Source organism: Bos mutus, chromosome 10, assembly GCF_027580195.1.
Source record: "Bos mutus isolate GX-2022 chromosome 10, NWIPB_WYAK_1.1, whole genome shotgun sequence".
NCBI lineage: Eukaryota > Metazoa > Chordata > Mammalia > Artiodactyla > Bovidae > Bos > Bos mutus.
The window spans coordinates 26,314,644-26,334,143 of NC_091626.1; the positions used below are offsets into that span (position 1 = coordinate 26,314,644).

General features: G+C 43.8%; 1 protein-coding gene across 4 annotated transcripts in view; it reads left to right on the forward strand.

The window, feature by feature from the left end:
- The window catches only part of MAP3K9 (mitogen-activated protein kinase kinase kinase 9), an 86,911-nt gene that overhangs the window by 31,549 nt on the left and 35,862 nt on the right, over positions 1-19,500 (forward strand). For all 4 annotated transcript variants that reach the window (XM_070377629.1, XM_070377631.1, XM_070377630.1 and 1 more), the window contains exon 3: positions 16,850-17,030. In XM_070377629.1, the coding sequence (XP_070233730.1) occupies positions 16,850-17,030 (181 nt within the window). The remainder of the gene's footprint in view (positions 1-16,849; positions 17,031-19,500) is intronic.

Consider the following 19,500-nt stretch of genomic DNA (forward strand, 5'->3'; position numbering starts at 1 on the left):
AACTTATATTCATAGTACATCATGCGAAATGCTGGGCTGGATGAATCACAAGCTGGAATCAAGATTGCCAGGAGAAATGTCAATAACCTCATATATGCAGATGACACCACTCTAATGGCAGAAAGTGAAGAGCAACTAAAGAACCTCCTGGTGAAGGTGAAAGAGGAGATTGAAAAAGCTGGCTTGAAACTCAACATTCAGAAAATGAAGATCATGGCATCCAGTCCTATTACTTCATGGCAAATAGATGGGGAAACAATGGAAACAGTTACAGACTTTATTTTCTTGAGCTCCAAAATCACTGCAGACAGTGACTGCAGCCATGAGATTAAAAGATGCTTGCTCCTTGGAAGAAAAACTATAACAAACCTGGAGAGTGTATTAAAAATCAGAGACATCACTTTGCTGACAAAGGTCCGTATAGTCAAAGCTATGGTTTTTCCAGTAGTCATGTATGGATGTGAGAGTTGGGCCATAAAGAAGGCTGAGCGCTAAAGAATCGATGCTTTCGAACTGTGGTGCTGGAGAAGACTCTTGAGAGTCCCTTGGACTGCAAGGAGGTCAAACCAGTCAATCTTAAAGTAAATCAACCCTAAATATTCTTTGGAAGGACTGATGCTGAAACTGAAGCTCCAATACTTTGGCCACCTGATGTGAAGAACCGACTCATTGGAAAATACCCAGATGCTGGGAAAGATTGAGGTCAGAAGGAGAAGGGGGCAACAGAGGATGAGATGGTTGGGTGGCATCACTGACTCAACAGACATGAGTTTAAGCAAATTCCAGGAGATAGTGAAGGATAGGGAAGCCTGATATGCAAAGAGCTAGATGCAACTGAGCAACTAAACAACAATATATCTTTTATGCATATTTTTAAAGTAACACATGTGTATTATCTGGTTTGACAAGCCAAGTTATATCACAAGGCTCATAATAAAAAATAAAGCTCTCCTGCTCTTGCCTTTCTTACTCCCTGAATCTCCATCCTGGCTAGTGATCTTCTTGAGGGGAGGTACTGGTTTTATTTATATTTGAACACTCTGTACTTAGCACAATGCATATGGGCCCTCTATACATGTGGGCTTTTGGGGGGGAAGGATTTAAGTCAACACTTATTATAGAACATGACATTCTACTAAGAAAAAAATATGCAGCTGAAACCCGTTTCAAATGGAATCATTTTATAGCAGTTTGGAGAGGCTGTCCAAATCTTTGGCTATATCATATGGAGATTTTATTGCCTGGAATGTGGCTTTTGGTTTAGATTTTCAATTTTAATGTGTCTATTTCTGTTTTGCTATAAAGAGATTTTATAGTAGTGAAATTGAACTTTATATTAGTTAGATTAGGTTAGCTATGAGAAACAGACACCCAAAGTAACAGTAGCTGAAATAAATCTGTTTCTCTTGTATGTAAAGGTCTTAACAGGAGACCAATCCATGGCTGGCACAGCATCTCTGTTCCATGAGCCCTAGAATCCTTCCTGTCTGTACCTCTGCCAGCCTTTGGGCATGATCTTCTCCTCCTAGTCCAAGATGGTATCTCGATCTCCAGCTATCACATTCATGTTCCAGGCAGCACAGGGTAGGAAGGGATGAAAAGAAGAGCCAAAAGCCCTGAGCTGATGTCCTTTAAGACAGGTTACAGAAAGCAGTCACATGATACTTCTTAGTCACCTGGCTGTATCTTGGAACAAGGTGCCTAGGAAATGTTAATGTTATCCGTGGCCAGGTGCCCATCTTCAAATGGAGGGTTCTGTTACTATGGGAGGAGGGGAGCATAACCACTGCAGGGCGACTGGCAGTCTGGGTCACACATTTTAAGCTCTTTTCCTACCATTAATCCCTTGTTAGCCCTTTCATGATACACTGCCAGGATTGCTAATGTGGCAATTCGTTTCTGCTGTGTTTCCACTTTGTTTTCTTTCTCACAAATGCTGCTGAGTCTGTCCTTCTTTTTTAACCCTTCCTTGGAGGTGCTCACCCATCCATCCCTCTGGAGTCAGAGGCTTTGGGACACCTGTTTCTTCAATGGGAGATGACAGCAGACGAGTGGACCCTTTCCCCAGGGGCAGTAACCAGCTGTTTTTTTTGCAGAATGGGCTTCCGGTGGCAGCCTGGCCATCAGCAATTCCCAATGGTGGGCAGCAGACCCAGGGGGAGGGGACTGCTGCTAGGTGCCTTTGAATCTAAAGGCACTGTAGAAAGGATGAGTATTCATATTTCTGTTTTTAAAAGGTGTGTAGGTGATACTGTGTTGGTAAAGTGCAAACTCATTTAAAAACACTTTTCTCCGGGGTGTTTCATATAGCCTGGTAGTCTGGGGCTCTCCTTGTGCTTTTATTCAGACCTGGGTTATGTCCGGTCCCTATCTCTTGCCCCCTGTGGACCAGCCTGTCTTCATGTCACTCTCCATATTTGCCGTGCCTTCCAGAATGGTTGAGACAATTGAATAAGATTATGCACATGAATCATTTAGTGCCCTGCACACACGAAGGCTCCCATAAGCATGAGCTCTGGTTAGTGTTTTCTTCTTAATCAACACACACTATAAGTACAGCTGTCATCATAATAGAATTTTTTTTAAGCTGAAAGGACATATTTTAAAAGGTCAGGAGTGATTGATGGCACCTCTGGTGAATCCAATGTAACCAGTCCTCAAACACGTATTTGGGGCTACTGCCTTAACTGACTTAATTAGAAATCTTTGGGGATAGTTAATATTCATTTGTTCGTTCAGGACCATTATTTTTTTGAACACTTATTAGGCCTCTTCAGGTTACAGAAGGGGGGCCATTACAGTTCAGATTTGCCCTGGCACTTGGACAAAATCCCTCCTCTTACCGAGTTCTCTGGCTTTGCCAGGAGTGCACTGCACACGTCCCTTCACTTTGGTTTCCTCTTTTGTACTGAGAGAGTGGATCCGAAATCCCCAACCACCCGATTCGCCCCATCGTTCTGTAGTTCTCCCGACAGGGATTTCTGGCTGCCTGCGCCCAGGGTTTGCCGGGAAGCCCCGTTTTCTTTGCTAGCTGTGCCCGCGGAACTCGGCGCAGCTCTGTTCTGCTCACAGTGCTGAACCCGGCTGGGGCCGCAGCGGCCGCCGGCATCTCCCTGCCGCCTCCGGGCAACGCCACACCTCTCCCGAGGCGGAGAGTCAGGGAGTCTAGGCGGTGAATCATTTGCCTCGGTGAGCAGGTCCGTCCAGCCTCTCTCGGCCTCGCCCGGGGGGACAGAGTGGGCCGGGGGCCAGGGTGGGGACAGAGAGGCCGGGGTTGGGTGCTGGCCGTGCTCTCACCGCACGCGAGTGGCCAGTGAAGTGAGGCTCTTCCACGTGGCTCCGGCTGATTCAGCCCCACAGCGAGCCTGCCGTGGGTTTTACTGCCGGTTCTCTGGAATGCTGGATGGGGCTGAGCCCGAGGTCTTCTTTCATCCTCTGGAGACAACGGGCTGCAGAAAGCAGTGTCTTCGGTGCTGACTCAGGCACCCTAAGGCCTGGCTGGGTCTGGTGAGGAGAGCTTTTCTCTGGGCTAGAATCCTCTGGTCTAATGCCTCTGGCCTAATAGCCCTTAAGTGTAGCTGGCCTTCAGCTCAGATGGGTGGGGGAGCTGCGCTGACCCCCAGGAGAGACTATCACAGCTTTCAAGGAATTACACTCTTGAGAAGGTCAGAGGTGGGCCACAGGGGCCTGGTGAAGATTGCATAGCACTGAGGCCAGAAAGCCAGGCATTCTGGTTCTTCATCGGTTGCTTTTTCCCTTTCTGCCTTGCTGCGGCTCAGAGATTGTTCCGGGAAGGTGCTTGCCTCTCAGTTGGAAAAAAAAAAAAATTCAGAGAACAAAAAAGAGGTCATTAGAAATTAAAGTCATGATAGGGGAAATGAGAAGCCTAATAGAAGGGTTAGAAGACAAAGTGATGACATTTCAGGAAGAAGATCAAAAAGAGAAAAAAGAAGAAAGAGTAGAGGAGAAAAGATTAGAAGATTGGAAGATCAATAAGAAAGCCTAAGAGCTAAACAACAGAGGCTCCAGAGAGAGAAAATAGAGAAATATGGGGAAGAAAACAACAGTGAAATACTTCAAGAAGACTCCCTGTAACTGAAGAACATGAGTGTTCAGATTTGAGAGGACTCACAAAGTCTTCACCCAAGGCGCATCCCTCTGATACTTCAGAACACTGGGGATTAAAAAGAGACTCAAAATTTCCTGAAAGAAAAAGACACGTCACATACAGAGCATCAGGAAGCAAAGTGGCTCCGGATTCCTGAACTGCAGTGTTGGAAGCAAGAAACTGATGCATGATGCCTTCAAGATGATGAAGGAAAATCTCATCATTTATGCCAAGTATGGGGATAGAATGTAGAACTTTTATAACAAAAAAGTGTACCTTCCGTGCATTCTAAGGAGCTGTTGGAGAATGCCTATCACTAAAGTAAGAGAAGAAAGCAGCAGAAAGAGAAAGCAGGGTACAGGACAGAGGATACCCATGAAGGGAAGCCCCCGAGGACTGTGAAAGGAGACCCCAGGAATGGAGCTGTGCATGGGACATAGAGGGGGCAGTTTAGATCCGGAAGTGTGACTGAGGACTGTCATCTCCAACTCGCCTACTGCCACTGTTCCGTCAGTTTAACCTGAGGAATGACTACCTGGGGATCCTCATCAGGATTCTTATCCATACTTGGCTGTCTTGCTCATGTGCTCATGAAACTCTGTTGCCTGGATAGACAAAAATGTTTTCTCTGACCAACCCCAAGAACCTGAGGTAGGCCCAAGTGAATTTAGAAACAGAAAATAGAGGGATTCCACCCCCCACAAACATATTTCTGATGGATGTCCAGGGTCTGCATCTCTCCCCACAATTCCCTGCAGTCAACTTTCCCCACTGTGGCCACCTACCCAGTTTTTCTAGCCCTCATATATGATCTTGCTTACTGACTTTCTCAGGAAGTGCTCTTGTCAGTTCTCCGGGACCATGGCCAGACACTGTTTAGCTTATTTCCTTGAGAGCTTTCTTCTAGCAAAGGCAATATTTTTTACTGTATTGTGGGTCAAATTGTGTCTCCCTAAAAATGACATGCTGAAGTTCTAACCTGTGGCTATGACCTTATTTGGAAATAGTCTTTGTTTTTTCTTTTCTTTTTTTTTCTTTTGGCCATGTAACGTGGCTTGTGGCCTCTTAGTTCCCCAGCCAGGACTGAACTCAAACATTCTACAGCAAAAGTACAGGGTGTCTTAACCACTGGACCTCCAGGGAATTCCAGAAATAGGGTCTCTGTAATCAAGTGAAGATGAGGTCCTGTGGTATGAGAACTGGCCCTTGTCCAATGCTTGGTGTCTTTATAAGAAGAGAGAATTTTGGATAGAGACACACAGTGATGGGAATGCCATGTGAGGACCAGAGACAGACACAGAGGGCAGATGGCCAGTAGAGAGATTGGAGTCATGCTGCCCTAAGCGGGGGAATGCAGAATTGCTGGCAGCCACCAGGAGCCTGAAGAGGCAAAGGAGGGTTCTTTCCTATACAGCCTTTGGAGGTAGGGAATGCCAACACTTTGATTTTGGACCAGAGGTCTTGCTTCAGACCTGAGATTCAGTAGATTTCTGTTGTTTTAAGCCGCCATATTTGTGTTAATTTGACAGCAGCCCCAGGAAACTAGTACACCTGGCTACATTTGTGCTTGTCACTTGCTTTTTCAAAACTAAATTACATCTTAATTCACAGATGTATACATAGGGGGTAAAATAACAGGGGCGAATAACTGAAGTCACAGCAAGGAGATCAAATCAGTCAGCCCTAAAAGAGATCAATTCTGAATATTCATTGGAAGGACTGATGCTGAAGCTGAAGCTTCAATACTTTGGCCACCTGATGAGAAGAGCCAACTCATGGAAAAGATCCTGATGCCTTGAAAGACTGAGGGCGGGAGGAGAAGGTGGCAACAGAGGATGTGATGGTTGGATGGCATCACTGACTCAATGGACATGAGTTTGGGCAAACTCCAAGAGATAGTGAAGGTCGGGGAAGCCTGGTGTGCTGCAGTCCATGGCATCACAAAGAACCAGACAGGACTTAGTGACTGAACAACGGTAGAAGTCAAGATTGTGAGATATCTGGAGAGAGGGGAAGGGATGTGATGGAGAGGAACATGTGGAACTTCTAGGGACTGGATGGAGTCAGATGGGTTTTCATCTTATTCTTTAAATCCTATGTGTTTTATACACCCTTTCATGTGTATATATACTTGACAGTAAGCTTTGAAAAAAAAAGACTAAACCAAGCAAAACACAGCTCTCAAAACAGAATTGGACCTATTGTTCAATCTGGGAGAGATGATGTTGAATCATTTGGGCTAAATGAAAGCTTGGGGATGTGGGAACCTTGGAGCCAAGGTGAACATTTAGCGACTCAAAGTCCCTTGTGCTAATGGAGATGAATAATTAATAAGGAATCTCAAAATGATAACTCATCAACCAAAGCTCAATTTCCCATTAGGACATATGGGAAAGTCTCCTCAGTTATGCCAAGTTTGGAGAGCCTGGCCTCCAGCTAAATGATGCTTGGTTGGACTCTCAAAGTCCTTTGTGGCCCCCCTGCCTGATTCATTCGCTTCTCCCTCTGTTGTTCTAGTGGGGGATGGACTTGAGATCCTTGGTGGTGGTCTGTGTTAGAGAACATCAAATCCCATAGAAAGTCATTCACCCTCTCTGAATTCATGGAGGATCAAGATTCATTTTGGTGCGAGTTTGCCTTTATTCCTTTCTAACCCTTTTCTTTCTAACAGAGGCACCTGGTCTTAGACTCAGAACTTTGACTAGTGCAGGATCTGCTAAAACTTACATTAATTTTTGTTCTCATTTTATTTATTTGCACAGGTTACCTGATACTAGGAGAATATTTGTTTTTTTCCACTTAAAATAATGATATAAAATGTCTTCTTTTAGTAATTTTTAAAAAGTCAGATTAAAGAAAAGTACTAAGTAAATGGATATAGGTGGTAGCCTGTCTGGAAATAGTGTCCTTGGTTTACTGAGGTTTGGAAAACTGTGATTATCTTACTGCAGATAGAGTAAAACGTGAGCCCTCAGTTGACGCACATGTCGTCTTGAGCTGATCCTCAGATTTGTCACATATCTTTGCATACATCATGCAGGGGGCACTTAAGGACAACATCTCTATCTTATCTATCCTTGGGTCCCCCCTCCCGCCTGACAGCAGCAGGATGTATTCGTCACCAGTAACCCTGGCTGAGGTAGTCCCCCTTTCTCTGGTCTTGTTGTCTTGCCTGGTACCCACCCGGCTCCCCTCAGTGCTTCACGGTAGGATAATGTAGGAGAGATGTCCCTCCAGCCCCAGCAGCAACAGGATGAGGAAGTGGATAGTCTGAGAAGGTGCACAGAGACTGCTTCAGTGAAATAAGGGACCGGCGAGGGGTCGGTTCTTTCTGAGAGCATGGTCCTCTGCTTGGTTCCTGGAGGGGCGTTGGCATGAGTCTCAGAAAAAAGAGAATTGAGTTTCTGCCTTCTAGAAATTATATTCCATCACATTCTAAAGGGAATGATGAGACAAGTCCACGCAGCAGTTGGGAATCATTAAAAGAAGCATGTAGGGGACTTCCCTGGTGGTCCGGTGGTTAAGACTTTGCTCTCTTAGTGCAGGGGGTTGGAGGTCCATCTGTGGTCAGAAAACTAGATTCTGCATGCTGCAACTAAGATTCTACATGCCATACCTAAGACCCAGTGGTCAGAAACTAAGACCTGGTGCAGCAAAAGAAAAAAATCTTTAAAAATCTTTAAGAAAATAGTATATAGTGTTAAATTATATGGTACTGGTTTTGGGTGCTGAAGGAATACTTCATGAAAAAGGAAAGCAGTGAAGACTAGTTGATTAATGACAGCATTAGGGATCAGGTGGAAATTGAGCTAAGCCATAAAGATGTATAGGATGTCTTCCTGTTCTCTGGATGGCACAACACGTGAAGAGAGATCCGGCCTCGGAACACCTCTCCATCCTTCACTCGCTGTGGGCAGCTGACTTAACCTCTCTGTGTCTGTTTCAGCACAGGTGTAATAGGGAAAATAATTATGCCTACTTTATAGGGTTGGTTTAAGGATTAACTAAGGTAATGGCATGGAGAAGGCAATGGCACCCCACTCCAGTGCTCTTGCCTGGAAAATCCCATGGATGGAGGAGCCTGGTGGGCTGCAGTCCATGAGATCACTAAGGGTCGGACACGGCTGAGCGACTTGACTTTCACTTTTCACTTTCATGCATTGGAGGAGGAAATGGCAACCCACTCCAGTGTTCTTGCCTGGAGAATCCCAGGGACGGGGGAGCCTGGTGGGCTGCCGTCTACGGGGTCGCACAGAGTCGGACACTACTGAAGCGACTTAGCAGCAGCAGCAGCAAGGTGATGGCAAGCTCTTTACATACATCATGTAAAGAGCATAACTCCACTACAGGCTTGTACCTTGGAGACATTTCGGATTTGGTTCCAGACCACCACAGTGAAGTATCACAATAAAGCAAGTCACATGAATTTTTTGGGTTCCCAGTGCATATAAAACACAGGCTACACTGTGTTGTAGCCTATTGAGTGTAGTCTATTATGTCCACAAAACAACGTACATACCTTAATTAAAAATACTTTCTTGCTAAACAATGCTAACCCTTATCTGAAGCTTCAGTGAGTCATAATCTTGTTGCTGGTGGAGGGTCTTGCCTCAGTGTTTATGGCTGCTGACTGATCAGGGTGGCTGTACCATTTCTTAAAATAAGACAGAGATGTTTACAGGATTGATTGACTTTTTTTTTGACAAATGATTTCTCTGTAGCATGCAGTGCTGTTTGATAGTTTTTTACCCACAGTAGAATGAAATTGGAGTCAGTCCTCTCAAACCCTGCAGCTGCCTTATCAACTAAGTTTTATGTAATATTCTACCTATGTTGTTTCAACAGTCTTCACCAGAAGTAGATTCCATTTCAAGAAACCACTTTGTTTGCTCATCCATTAAGAAGCAATTCCTCATTTGTTAAAGTTTTATTATGAGGCAGCAGCAATTCAGTCATGTCTCCAGGCTCTACTTCTAATTCATGTTATTTCTTCTCTTTCCATCATATCTGCAGAGACTTCCTCCACTGAAGTCTTGAACCCTTCAAAGTCATCCATGAGGGTCAGAACCAACTTCTAAATTCCTGTTAATATTGATATTTTGAACATCACTAGTGTTCTTAATGGCATCGAGAATGTTGAATCCTCTCCAGAAGTTTTTTAATTGGCCTTGTGCAGGTTCATCAGATACATCACTGTGGGAGCTATAGTCTTAAGAAGTGTATTTCTTAAATAATTTTAAGATTTGAAAGGCAAAGTTGCTCCGTGCTCCGTGGGGCACAGAATGGATGTCGTGTGAGCAGTTGTGAAAGCAATAAGAAACTCATTGTACTTCTCCACCAGAGCTCTTGGGAGGTCACACGTATTGTCAGTGAGCAGTAATATTTTGAAAGGAATCTTTCTGAGCAGTAGGTCTCAACAGTGAGCTTAAAATAATCAGTAAACCATGTTGTAAACAGAGGTGCTGTCATCCAGGCTTGCCTGGTACCCATCCGGGTAAATTTAGCATGACTCTTAAGGTCCCTAGGATTTTTGGAATGGTAAATGAACACTGGCTTCAACTTGAAGTCATCCGTTTCATTAGCCCCTAAAAGAGTCTGTCCTTTGAAGCTTTGAGATCATGCATTGACTTTTCTTCTCTAGCTATGGAAGTCCTAGGTAGCAGCTTCTTCTAATATAAAGCTGTTTCATCTACACTGGAAATCTGCTGTTTAGTGGAGTGACCTGCCTTAAAGATCTTAGCTAGATCTTCTGGAAAACTTGCTATAGCTGCTACATTAGCACTTGCTGCTTTACCTTGCACTTTTATGTTATGGAGATGGCTTCTTTCCCTAAACCTCTTGAAACAACTTCTTCTAGCTTCACACTTTTCTTCTGCAGCTTCCTCACCTCTCTCAGCCTTCATAGAATTGAAGAGTTAGGGCCTTGCTCTGGAGAAGGCAATGGCACCCCACTCCAGTACTCTTGCTTGGAAAATCCCATGGACGGAGGAGCCTGGTGGGCTGTAGTCCACGGGATCGCTAAGAGTCGGACACGACTGAGAGACTTCCCTTTCACTTTTCACTTTCATGCATTGGAGAAGGAAATGGCAACCCACTCCAGTGTTCTTGCCTGGAGAATCCCAGGGACGGGGGAGCCTGGTGGGCTGCCGTCTATGGGGTCGCACAGAGTCGGACACGACTGAAGCGACTTAGCAGCAGCGGCAGCGGCAGGGCCTTGCTCTGGATTAGGCTTTGGCTTAAGGGAATGTTGTGGCTGGTTTGATTTTTCTACCTGGACCACTCAAACTTTCTTCATATCATCAATAAGCCTGTTTGCTTTCTTATCATTCGTGTGTTCATTGGGGTAACACTTTTAATTTCCTTCAAGAGTTTTTTCCTTTGTATTCGCCATTTGAACAACTGATGCAAGAGGCCTGGCTTTTGGCCTGTCTTGGCTTTTGACATGCCTTCCTCACTAAGCTTAATCATTTCTAGCTTTTGATTTAAAGTGAGAGAGTTTCATCTGAATACCTAGAGGCCATGCTGCTGCTGCTGCTAAGTCGCTTCAGTCATGTCCGACTCTGTGCGACCCCATAGACAGGAGCCCACGAGGCTCCCCTGTCCCTGGGATTCTCCAGGCAAGAACACTGGAGTGGGTTGCCATTTCTTTCTCCAATGCATGAAAGTGAAAAGTGAGAGTGAAGTCGTTCAGACGTGTCTGACTCGTAGCAATTCCACGGACTGCAGCCTACCAGGCTCCTCCATCCATGGGATTTTCTAGGCAAGAGTACTGGAGTGGGGTGCCATTGCCTTCTTGACTAGAGGCCATAGTAGGGTTAATAAATGGCCGAATTTCAATATTGTGTCTCAAGGAATAGGGAGGCCTGAGGAGAGGGAGAGAGATGGGGGAACAGCTAGCTGGTGGAGCTGTCAGAACACACACAACATTTACCAATTAAGTTCACCATCTTTTGTGGGCATGGTTCATGGTTCCCTAAAACAATTACAACAGTAAGAACAAATGTCACTGATCACAGATCACCATAATAAGCATAATAATAATGAAAAAGTTTGAAATATTGCAAGAATTATCAAATGCGACACAGAGACATGAAGTGAACAAATGCTGTTGGAAAAATGCCACCAGTAGACTTTCTCAATGCAGAGTTGTCACAAATCTTCAATTTTGTTTAAAAAATACAGTATCCATGAAACACAATAAGACGAAGTACAATGAAACGAGCTAAATCTGTATATAATAAGTGATCAATAACGGTTAGCTATCATTATTATTTAATCAACCATTTGATTTAGTCACTCAGTCATGTCCAACTCTTTGTGACACATGGTCTGTAGCCCACCAGGCTCCTCTGTCCATGGAATTCTCCAGGCAAGAATACTAGAGTGGGTTGCCATTCCCTTCTCCAGGGGATCTTCCCTACCCAGGGATTGAACCTGGGTCTCTCATATTACCGGCAGATTCTTTACTGTTTCAGCCATGAGAGAAGCCCATGTATTTATACAGTAAAGATGTATTGCATGGTTATTATGTGTCAGGGCCTGCCAGGCTTTCCAATAGAGTTCTCAATACTTTGAACTCAGAGTCCCGTGGTTTCCACATACATATGAGACCCTTAATCATAATAGTGGTAACGATAGCTGTAATGTCCTGCGTGCCTATTTATTTATGTGTCAGGCACTCTGGTGGGTGCCTTATCACTGTATTGCCATTAATCTTTATCCTCGTTTTATAGAAGCAGGAATAATGATGCAGAGTTTATGAAACTTAACAAGCGTTGCATGGAAAATGTCAAGCCTGGAATTTAGATTGCCTGTTTTTGTTTTTGTTTTTTTCTATTCTCACTGACTCTTGTTACTGTCACCCTAGCCCATTATGTCCCAGATTGAACTTGGCTTCCTCAAATGGGTTTGTCTTTCTTTCTTTTCTTTTTTTTTGGGTTTGTCTTTCAACTTCTCAGTTAGGGGTACTGCTATTCTACTTATTATCCATATCTGAAAGACAAAAGATGTCTTCCTTCTGTGTCAAGCCCCTATAAGTGATTAATCACTAGGATTTGAGTTCAATGCATCTTTTTCTTCTCTTCCTCTGCCTGGCCAGACCCCTCTTGACTTGTATTTGTTAGTTTTCAACATTTGTTCTACTGCACCCCCCACAAGAGGGGGGTTTATACGATATGCTTTCATGGAATTCACCAGATTTTGATAAAAGATCGTTAAGTTTTCCAAGAAGTAAAACCACAGTAGTTTGTTACTGCTGCATCTGTGTTTGTCAGCAGTAGACGCTTGGAATGGGCTCACAGCAGTGGTGTAGATAAGTAAGCTGCTCTGAATATAACCTTTCTCTTTTACCTAGGAAAACATGTTTGGAGGAAACTATGCTCCACTCTGTTTTAAAAAGTAAAGCTTTCCCTTTTAGCAAACAGTGCTGGGAAAATTGGATATTCACATGCATAAGACTGGCACTGGACCCCTATCTCATATGAATACAGAAATTAACTAAGAATGGATTAACGACCTAAATATGAGAGCTGAAACCATAACACTCTTAGAAGAAAACATAGGGGCAAATCTTTATGAACTTGGATCTGGCAGTTCTTTGGTATTACATCAAAAGTAGAAACAACAAAAGGAAAAATAGGTGAAGTGGACTTCATCTAAATTAAAAACTTTTGTACATCAAAGACCATTACCCAGAAAGTAAAACGCCTGTAGAGAGGGAAAAATATTTGCAAATCATGTGTTTGATAAGGGTCTAGAATCCAGGATATATGAAGAACTTATAACTCAGCAAAAGAATGACAGACATTTCTCCATAGGAGATGTACAAATGGCCAACGAGCATGAGAAAAGGTGTTCAGTGTCATTAGTCATTAGGGAAATGCAAATCAAAACCACAGTGAGATACCACTTTACATCTAGTAGGATGACTATAATAAGAAATAGGAAAAGGAAAATAGCAAGTATGGTGAAGATACAGAGAAATTAGAACCCTCATACATTGCTAATGGGAATGAAGAATGGTTCAGCTGCTGTGGAAAATAATTTGGTGCTTCCTCAGAAAGTCCAACAGAGAATTACCATATATCCTAATAATTCCACTCCTAGGTATACACCCCCAAAAATGGGAAACAGGCACTCAAAAAAGTATATGTGCACATATATTTATAGCAGCAGATTCACAATAATCAATAGAAGGAAACAGCCCAAATGTCTATCAGTGGACAAAAGGAGAAACAAATTTTGGTATATACATATGATGGAATACTGTTCAGTCACAAAAAAGGATTAAAGTACTGGTGTGAGCTACAATGTGGGTGAACCTTGGAAACATTAGAAAGCAATTTAGTGGTTGCCAGAAGCTAGGAAGAGGGGAGAACGGGGATGATGTGTGATGATAATGTTCACTTGCTAAGTTGTGTCCAGCTCTTTGTGGCCTCATGGACTGCAGCACACCAGGCTTCCCTGTCCTTCACCATCTCCTGGAGCTTGCTCAAACTCATGACCATTAAGTCAGTGATGCCATCCAGCCATCTCATCCTCTGCTGCTCCCTTCTCCTCCTGCCCTCAATTTTTCCCAGCCTCAGGGTCTTTTCCAATGAGTTGACTCCTCATATCAGGTGGCCAAAGTACTGGAGCTTCAGCTTCAGCATCAGTCCTTCCAAAGAATATTCAGGGTTGATTTCCTCTAAGATTGACTGGTTTGATCTCCTTGCTGTCCAAGGGACTCTCAAGAGTCTTCTTCAGCACCACAGTTCAAAAGCATCACTTCTTCGGCACTCAGCCTTCTTTATGGTCCAACTCTTTACATCCATACATGACTACCGGAAAAACCATAGCTTGGACCATACAGACTGTTGGCAAAGTGGTGTCACTTTTTAATACACTGTCTGGGTTTGTCATATCTTTTCTTTCAAGGAGCAAGCATCTTTTAATTTCACAGCTACAGTCACCGTCTGCAGTGATTTTGGAGCCCAAGAAAATAAAGTGTGTCACTGTTTCCACTTTTTCTCCATCTATTTGCCATGAAGTAATGGGACCAGATGCCGTGATCTTAGTTTTTGAATGCTGAGTTTCAAGCCAGCTTTTTCACTCTCCTCTTTCACCCTCATCAAGAGGCTCTTTAGTGCCTCTTTGCTTTCTGCCATAAGGGTTGTGTCATCTGCATATCTGAGGTTCTTGATATTTCTCCTAGCAATCTTGATTCCAGCTTGTGCTTCATCCAGCCTGGCATTTCACATGATGTACTCTGCATATAATAGCTGTTTAATGGATATGGGGTTTCCTTTTGGGGGTGATGAAAATGTTTTGGTACTAGACAGAGGTGGTGGTTGTATAGCATTGCAAGCGTACTAAATGCTGCTGGATTGTTCAATTCAAAATGGTTAATTTTCTGTTATGTGGATTTCATCTCAGTTTAAAAAAACTACCAAAAAACGGCTTTCACAAATTTTGTTGCTTTGATTGTTAATAGTAATACATATTTGGTAGATACCAGTATTTCAGGATATTATTCTTGAGAACCATTGACTGCAACCATCTGCTAGAATTACTGACTACCAGGATTATAACCTCTCTCCTTTGCTGTGGGCAGGACCCCTAGGCCAGAGATTTCTAACTTCCATGCCTTCAGAGGTCCAACTTGTTAGAACAGATGCTTGAGGTCATCTGGGTGTAAGGCCGCAGACAGTCATGGAGATTAGGTGGAGCTGGGCTGGACGGGCACTGTCTAAAGGCATTCCAGTTTACACAAACTGCCCTGGGCTGCCTCTTGCCTGTTTGCGTCTTTTGACTATCCCTCTTAAGCCATCCAGAGACTAATATATTTAGAAAATCACCTTCAGTAGGCCATCCCATTTCTAAAAGTCAGTCTCCTGTCATAGCATCTAAACTTCTCTGCCTTCCTGTTCCAGCATAGGCTCTGAGAAAGCTCAGCTGGACTCATGAAGCACTGTGAAACCATAACGCTCCTCCCACTGCACCCCGTCCCAGCCACCTGTCCAATCCTGTCACCCCATTGGATCTGTAAGGGGAAGGGCTCTCCCAGAGTCTTCGATTTACAGGTGGCTCAGAGAAATGCTCGGTGACCAGTTACTGCCACTGGGGCGGGCATGGTGTCTTCTCTGGTGCCGCTTCCCCAGCAGTCTGAGTGCTTATTAGTCTGTTATCTCTCTACCCACAGAGAAGGGGAGAGAGGCACAGAAGAATCTGGGAAGATTTTTGTGATTAGATGAGATATAGACAGTTGTTTGTTTTAACCTCCCAAGCATTTCAAGGCTGGGACCCATTCAGGATGCTGGAAGCTTGGAGTGGGGCGGGGGTGTGTCAGGGGTCAGGGGAGCAGGGGAGAGGGTATGGAGGAAAGAAACTTAGTCCATTAGATCCAGGGAGTGGCTGGAGCTGTTTTCTTTTGTGCTTCTATCCCTATAGCTGCTTGTCATCCCTCTTTGGGGCTTCCCTGGTAGCTCAGTGGTAAGGAATGCACCTGCCAAGCGGGAGACGTGGGTTTGATCCCTGGGTCAGGAAGATCCCCTGGAGAAAAAATGGCAACCCACTCCAGCATTCTTGCCTGGGAAATTACATGGACAGAGGAACCTGGTGGGCTATGGTCCATGGGGTTGCAGAGAGTTGGACAAGATTTGGCAACTAAACAACAACAATCTCTCTTTACTGCTGATTTTCTGGGACGCACACAGAACATAGAAAACTTTGATGTACATCTTTCATTGTGTAACAATTTAGTGGACGTGTGCTGGGCACGGTTTAGGGGGCAGGAAAAAAAATACAGTTGTATGACTTGAGGGATTGACATAGAAAACTTTGACCCACATCCTTTCATTGTGTAACAATTTAGTGGACGTGTGCTGGGTGCGGTTTAGGGGGCAGGAAAAGAAAAGTACAGTTGTATGACTTGAGGGATTGACTTCAGCTAAAACCCACCCTCTTCTCCTGCTCTTCGCATTTAGACTTGAACGCCAGAGAGAATCTTCCCTCCTTCTCTGAAATCCTGTGCACAGAGCTCTGAACTCTAGGTGGTTCAGCATCTGGGCCTCAGAGGGGTGCTAACCCAGGGGCCCTGGGAACTGCTCCAGCTGTGGAAATGGAGGCTCGGCTTCCTCACATCCCAGGAGCTCAAATTTAGGGGGAAATCTCTGCCCAAAAGATATGCTTTCATAAGACTTTAAATAAAGTCACTTGCAGAGGCTCAGGGAAACTGTTCAGACACTGTCTGAAAACCTTAGAAGTCCAAAAAGCACCTCCACTCTTGATGGTGAAAGCCCAGGAGTGCCCTGGAAGAGACAGGGAGCCCGGGGAGCTTCTCCTCAGGAGAGTCAGCTGTGACCCCCTGCTCTTCTGTCCTGGGGTGTGATGGGGCCCTACGGTGTCACGGTAACAGAGGAGGCTATTGAGTCAGGCTGCCGGGGTTTCACTCCTGTCCTTATTAGTTGAGTGACCTTGGAAAATTTATTTAGTGGCACTGCAGTTTCCTCATCTTTAGAGTAGCCATGGCGATAGTATCTACCTCATAAGGTTGTTGTGAGGGTTGAAGATCATGCCTGCAATATAACTAGAATGGATGCATCCGAGGTGTTTAAGGATGGTGGCTCCACCATCCACCCATGGTAGCCGCACGACGGAGCCTGCAGGAGGGGCCCAGAGGAAGGCAGGAGGGCTGTGTATTGCGTGGTTTCCTGTCCTTAATGCAGACTCTCTGGTCTCTTCTATATTCCTTTCCTTGTCCAGTACTGATCCTCCAGAAGGTGGAGAATGGAGACCTGAGCAACAAGGTTCTGAAGATCACTGATTTCGGCCTGGCTCGGGAATGGCATCGAACCACCAAGATGAGCGCGGCCGGGACGTATGCCTGGATGGCCCCTGAAGTCATTCGTGCCTCCATGTTTTCCAAAGGCAGCGACGTGTGGAGGTAAGGTCCAGAGGTGAACAGTCAGCCTTCCCCATGTGTATTTCCACTGCACAGATGCCTCGGGACTTGGAGAATTGGTGTAGAATCCCAGGCACCCCCAAGAAGGTCTGGGTGACCTCTTCAGAGCAATTTCTACTAAATTCCACACTGCTCAATGACAATTTCTAATGCCTCATCAACCAGAAGTCCCTCCAGTGCTGTGGCTGGCACCAGTTCTATGTAGGCTCCTTTGTGTTGGTGACTGATCCCTCAGAAAGACCAGGAGATTCTAGGGCAGTGTGTACTGACCTACAGGATGGTGGGGGACCCAGTCACTCCTGGAGACCTTCCCCACGGTCACCCTGGCTTCCTTAGCATCAGTGGCTGTTACTGATGCACTTGTTCTCACTGTAAGCTCTTCAGCTGATGAGTATTGTTTGCGCTGTCTCTTTTTTCCGGGTGGGCTGGAAATTATCCTTTCCAGTTATCCAGTTAAGCTTTTAGTTAAGGATCTGTCTTATCCATTGAGCATTGATAAAGAAATGGGAAGATGGGTCTCAAGCATGTGCCCAGAACTGCAGAGTCAAAGATTAGACCAACCATCCCTCTAGTTAATGTCAGCCCAAAAGGTCACAAAGACACGGAGCTAAAAATCTTGTTCCCACTAATGGGAGGATGAGCATCTGCAGAGTCTAAGCATCATTATGGCTGTGAGACAGTAGCATCACCTTGGTATACAAAAGAAAAGACTTTAGATCATCTTTAGATCTGTAAGTCCTTTAAAGGACTTATAGATCATCATTATATTTTGTCTATGAAGTTGTTGCTTCTCACTGTGTTGTAAAGTGAGCTTGTATGTGTGTGTATTTTAAATAACAGCTTTTTTTAAAATATAAATTTATTTATTTTAACTGGAGGTTAATTACTTTACAATATTGTATTGGTTTTGCCATACATCAACATGAATCCACCACAGGTATACACGTGTTCCCCATCCTGAACCCCCCTCCCTCCACCCCTCTGGGTTGTCCCAGTGCACCAGCCCCAAGCATCCAGTATCATGCATCGAACCTGGACTGGTGATTTGTTTCCTATGTGATATTATACATGTTTCAATGCCATTCTCCCAAATTTTATTGAAATATTATTCACATACCATAAGGTGTATCTTTTAAAATATATTTAAGTCAATTGTTTTTTTGGGTGAATTTACATTGTTTTACACTAATCATCATTATTAGTTTCCGAAAGCTGCTTTAACAAATTACCAAAAACCTGATGGCTTAAAACAGTAGAAATTTTTAGTCTAGAGGCCAGAAGTCTGAAATTGGTGTCAGTCGAATCGTACTCTCTCCAGAGACTATAGGGCAGATTCTGTTCCAAATAAGGATTCTAGGTATTAGGACTTGGATGTACCTTTTCAGGGCCACCATTCAACCCATGACAAGCAGAATATTTTTCATCACTCAAAAAAGCCCTCAATACCTATTAGCAGTCATTCCCCACTATCTCCTATCCCTACCCTTACTCTCTGGAAACCACTAATTCACTTTCTGTTTCGATGGATTTGCCTGTTTTGGACATTTCGTATAAATGGAATCACATGGTAAGGGGTCTTCTGTGTCTGACTTCCTTCATTTGCATGTTTTCAGGATTCATGTATGTTGTAGCATGTGTCAGAACTTCGTTTTTTTTATGGTTGAATAATATCCCATTGTATGGCTATACCACAATTTGTTTATTCCTTCATTAGTTGGACTTTTTGGTGGTTTCACTTTTTGTCTAATGTAAATAATGCTGCTACAGACATTTGTGTGAACATATGTTTTCAGTTCTCTTGGGTACATACCTAAGAGAGAAATTTTCTGAGTCATATGGTAATTCTTTATTTAACTTTTTTGGAAAGTGCCAAACAATTTTTTTGTTTACCATGGCTTACCGTTAGCAACACACGAGTGTTCCAATTTCTCTATATCATCTCGACACTGGTTCTTTTTTTATTGCAGCCATTTTAGTGGATGTAAAGTGGTATCTCGTTGTGGTTTTAATTTGTATTCCCTAATTAATGATCTTGAGCATCTTTTCATGTGCTTATTGGTCATTTGTATATCTTCTCTGAATAAATGTGTTCAAATCCTTTACCAGTTTTAAAATTGAGGTATATTGAGTCCTTCCATTTTTATGTTGAAAGAGTTCTTTATATATTCTACATACAAGAACCTTATCGGGTACATGGTTTGCAAATATTTTCTCCCATTCTGTGCATTTTCTTTTCACTTTCTTGATGTTATCCTTTGAAACACAAGCATTTTTAAAGTTTGGTGTCCAGTTTATCAGCTGCTTTTCGATTGGTTGTGCTTTTCGGTGTCCTGTCCAAGAAACCAAGTCATAAAGTTTTATACCTTTGTTTTCTTCTAAGAGTTTTATAATTTTAGCTCTTAACGTATAGGTCTTTGTTCCATTTTGACTTAACTTCTGTATGTGGTGTGAG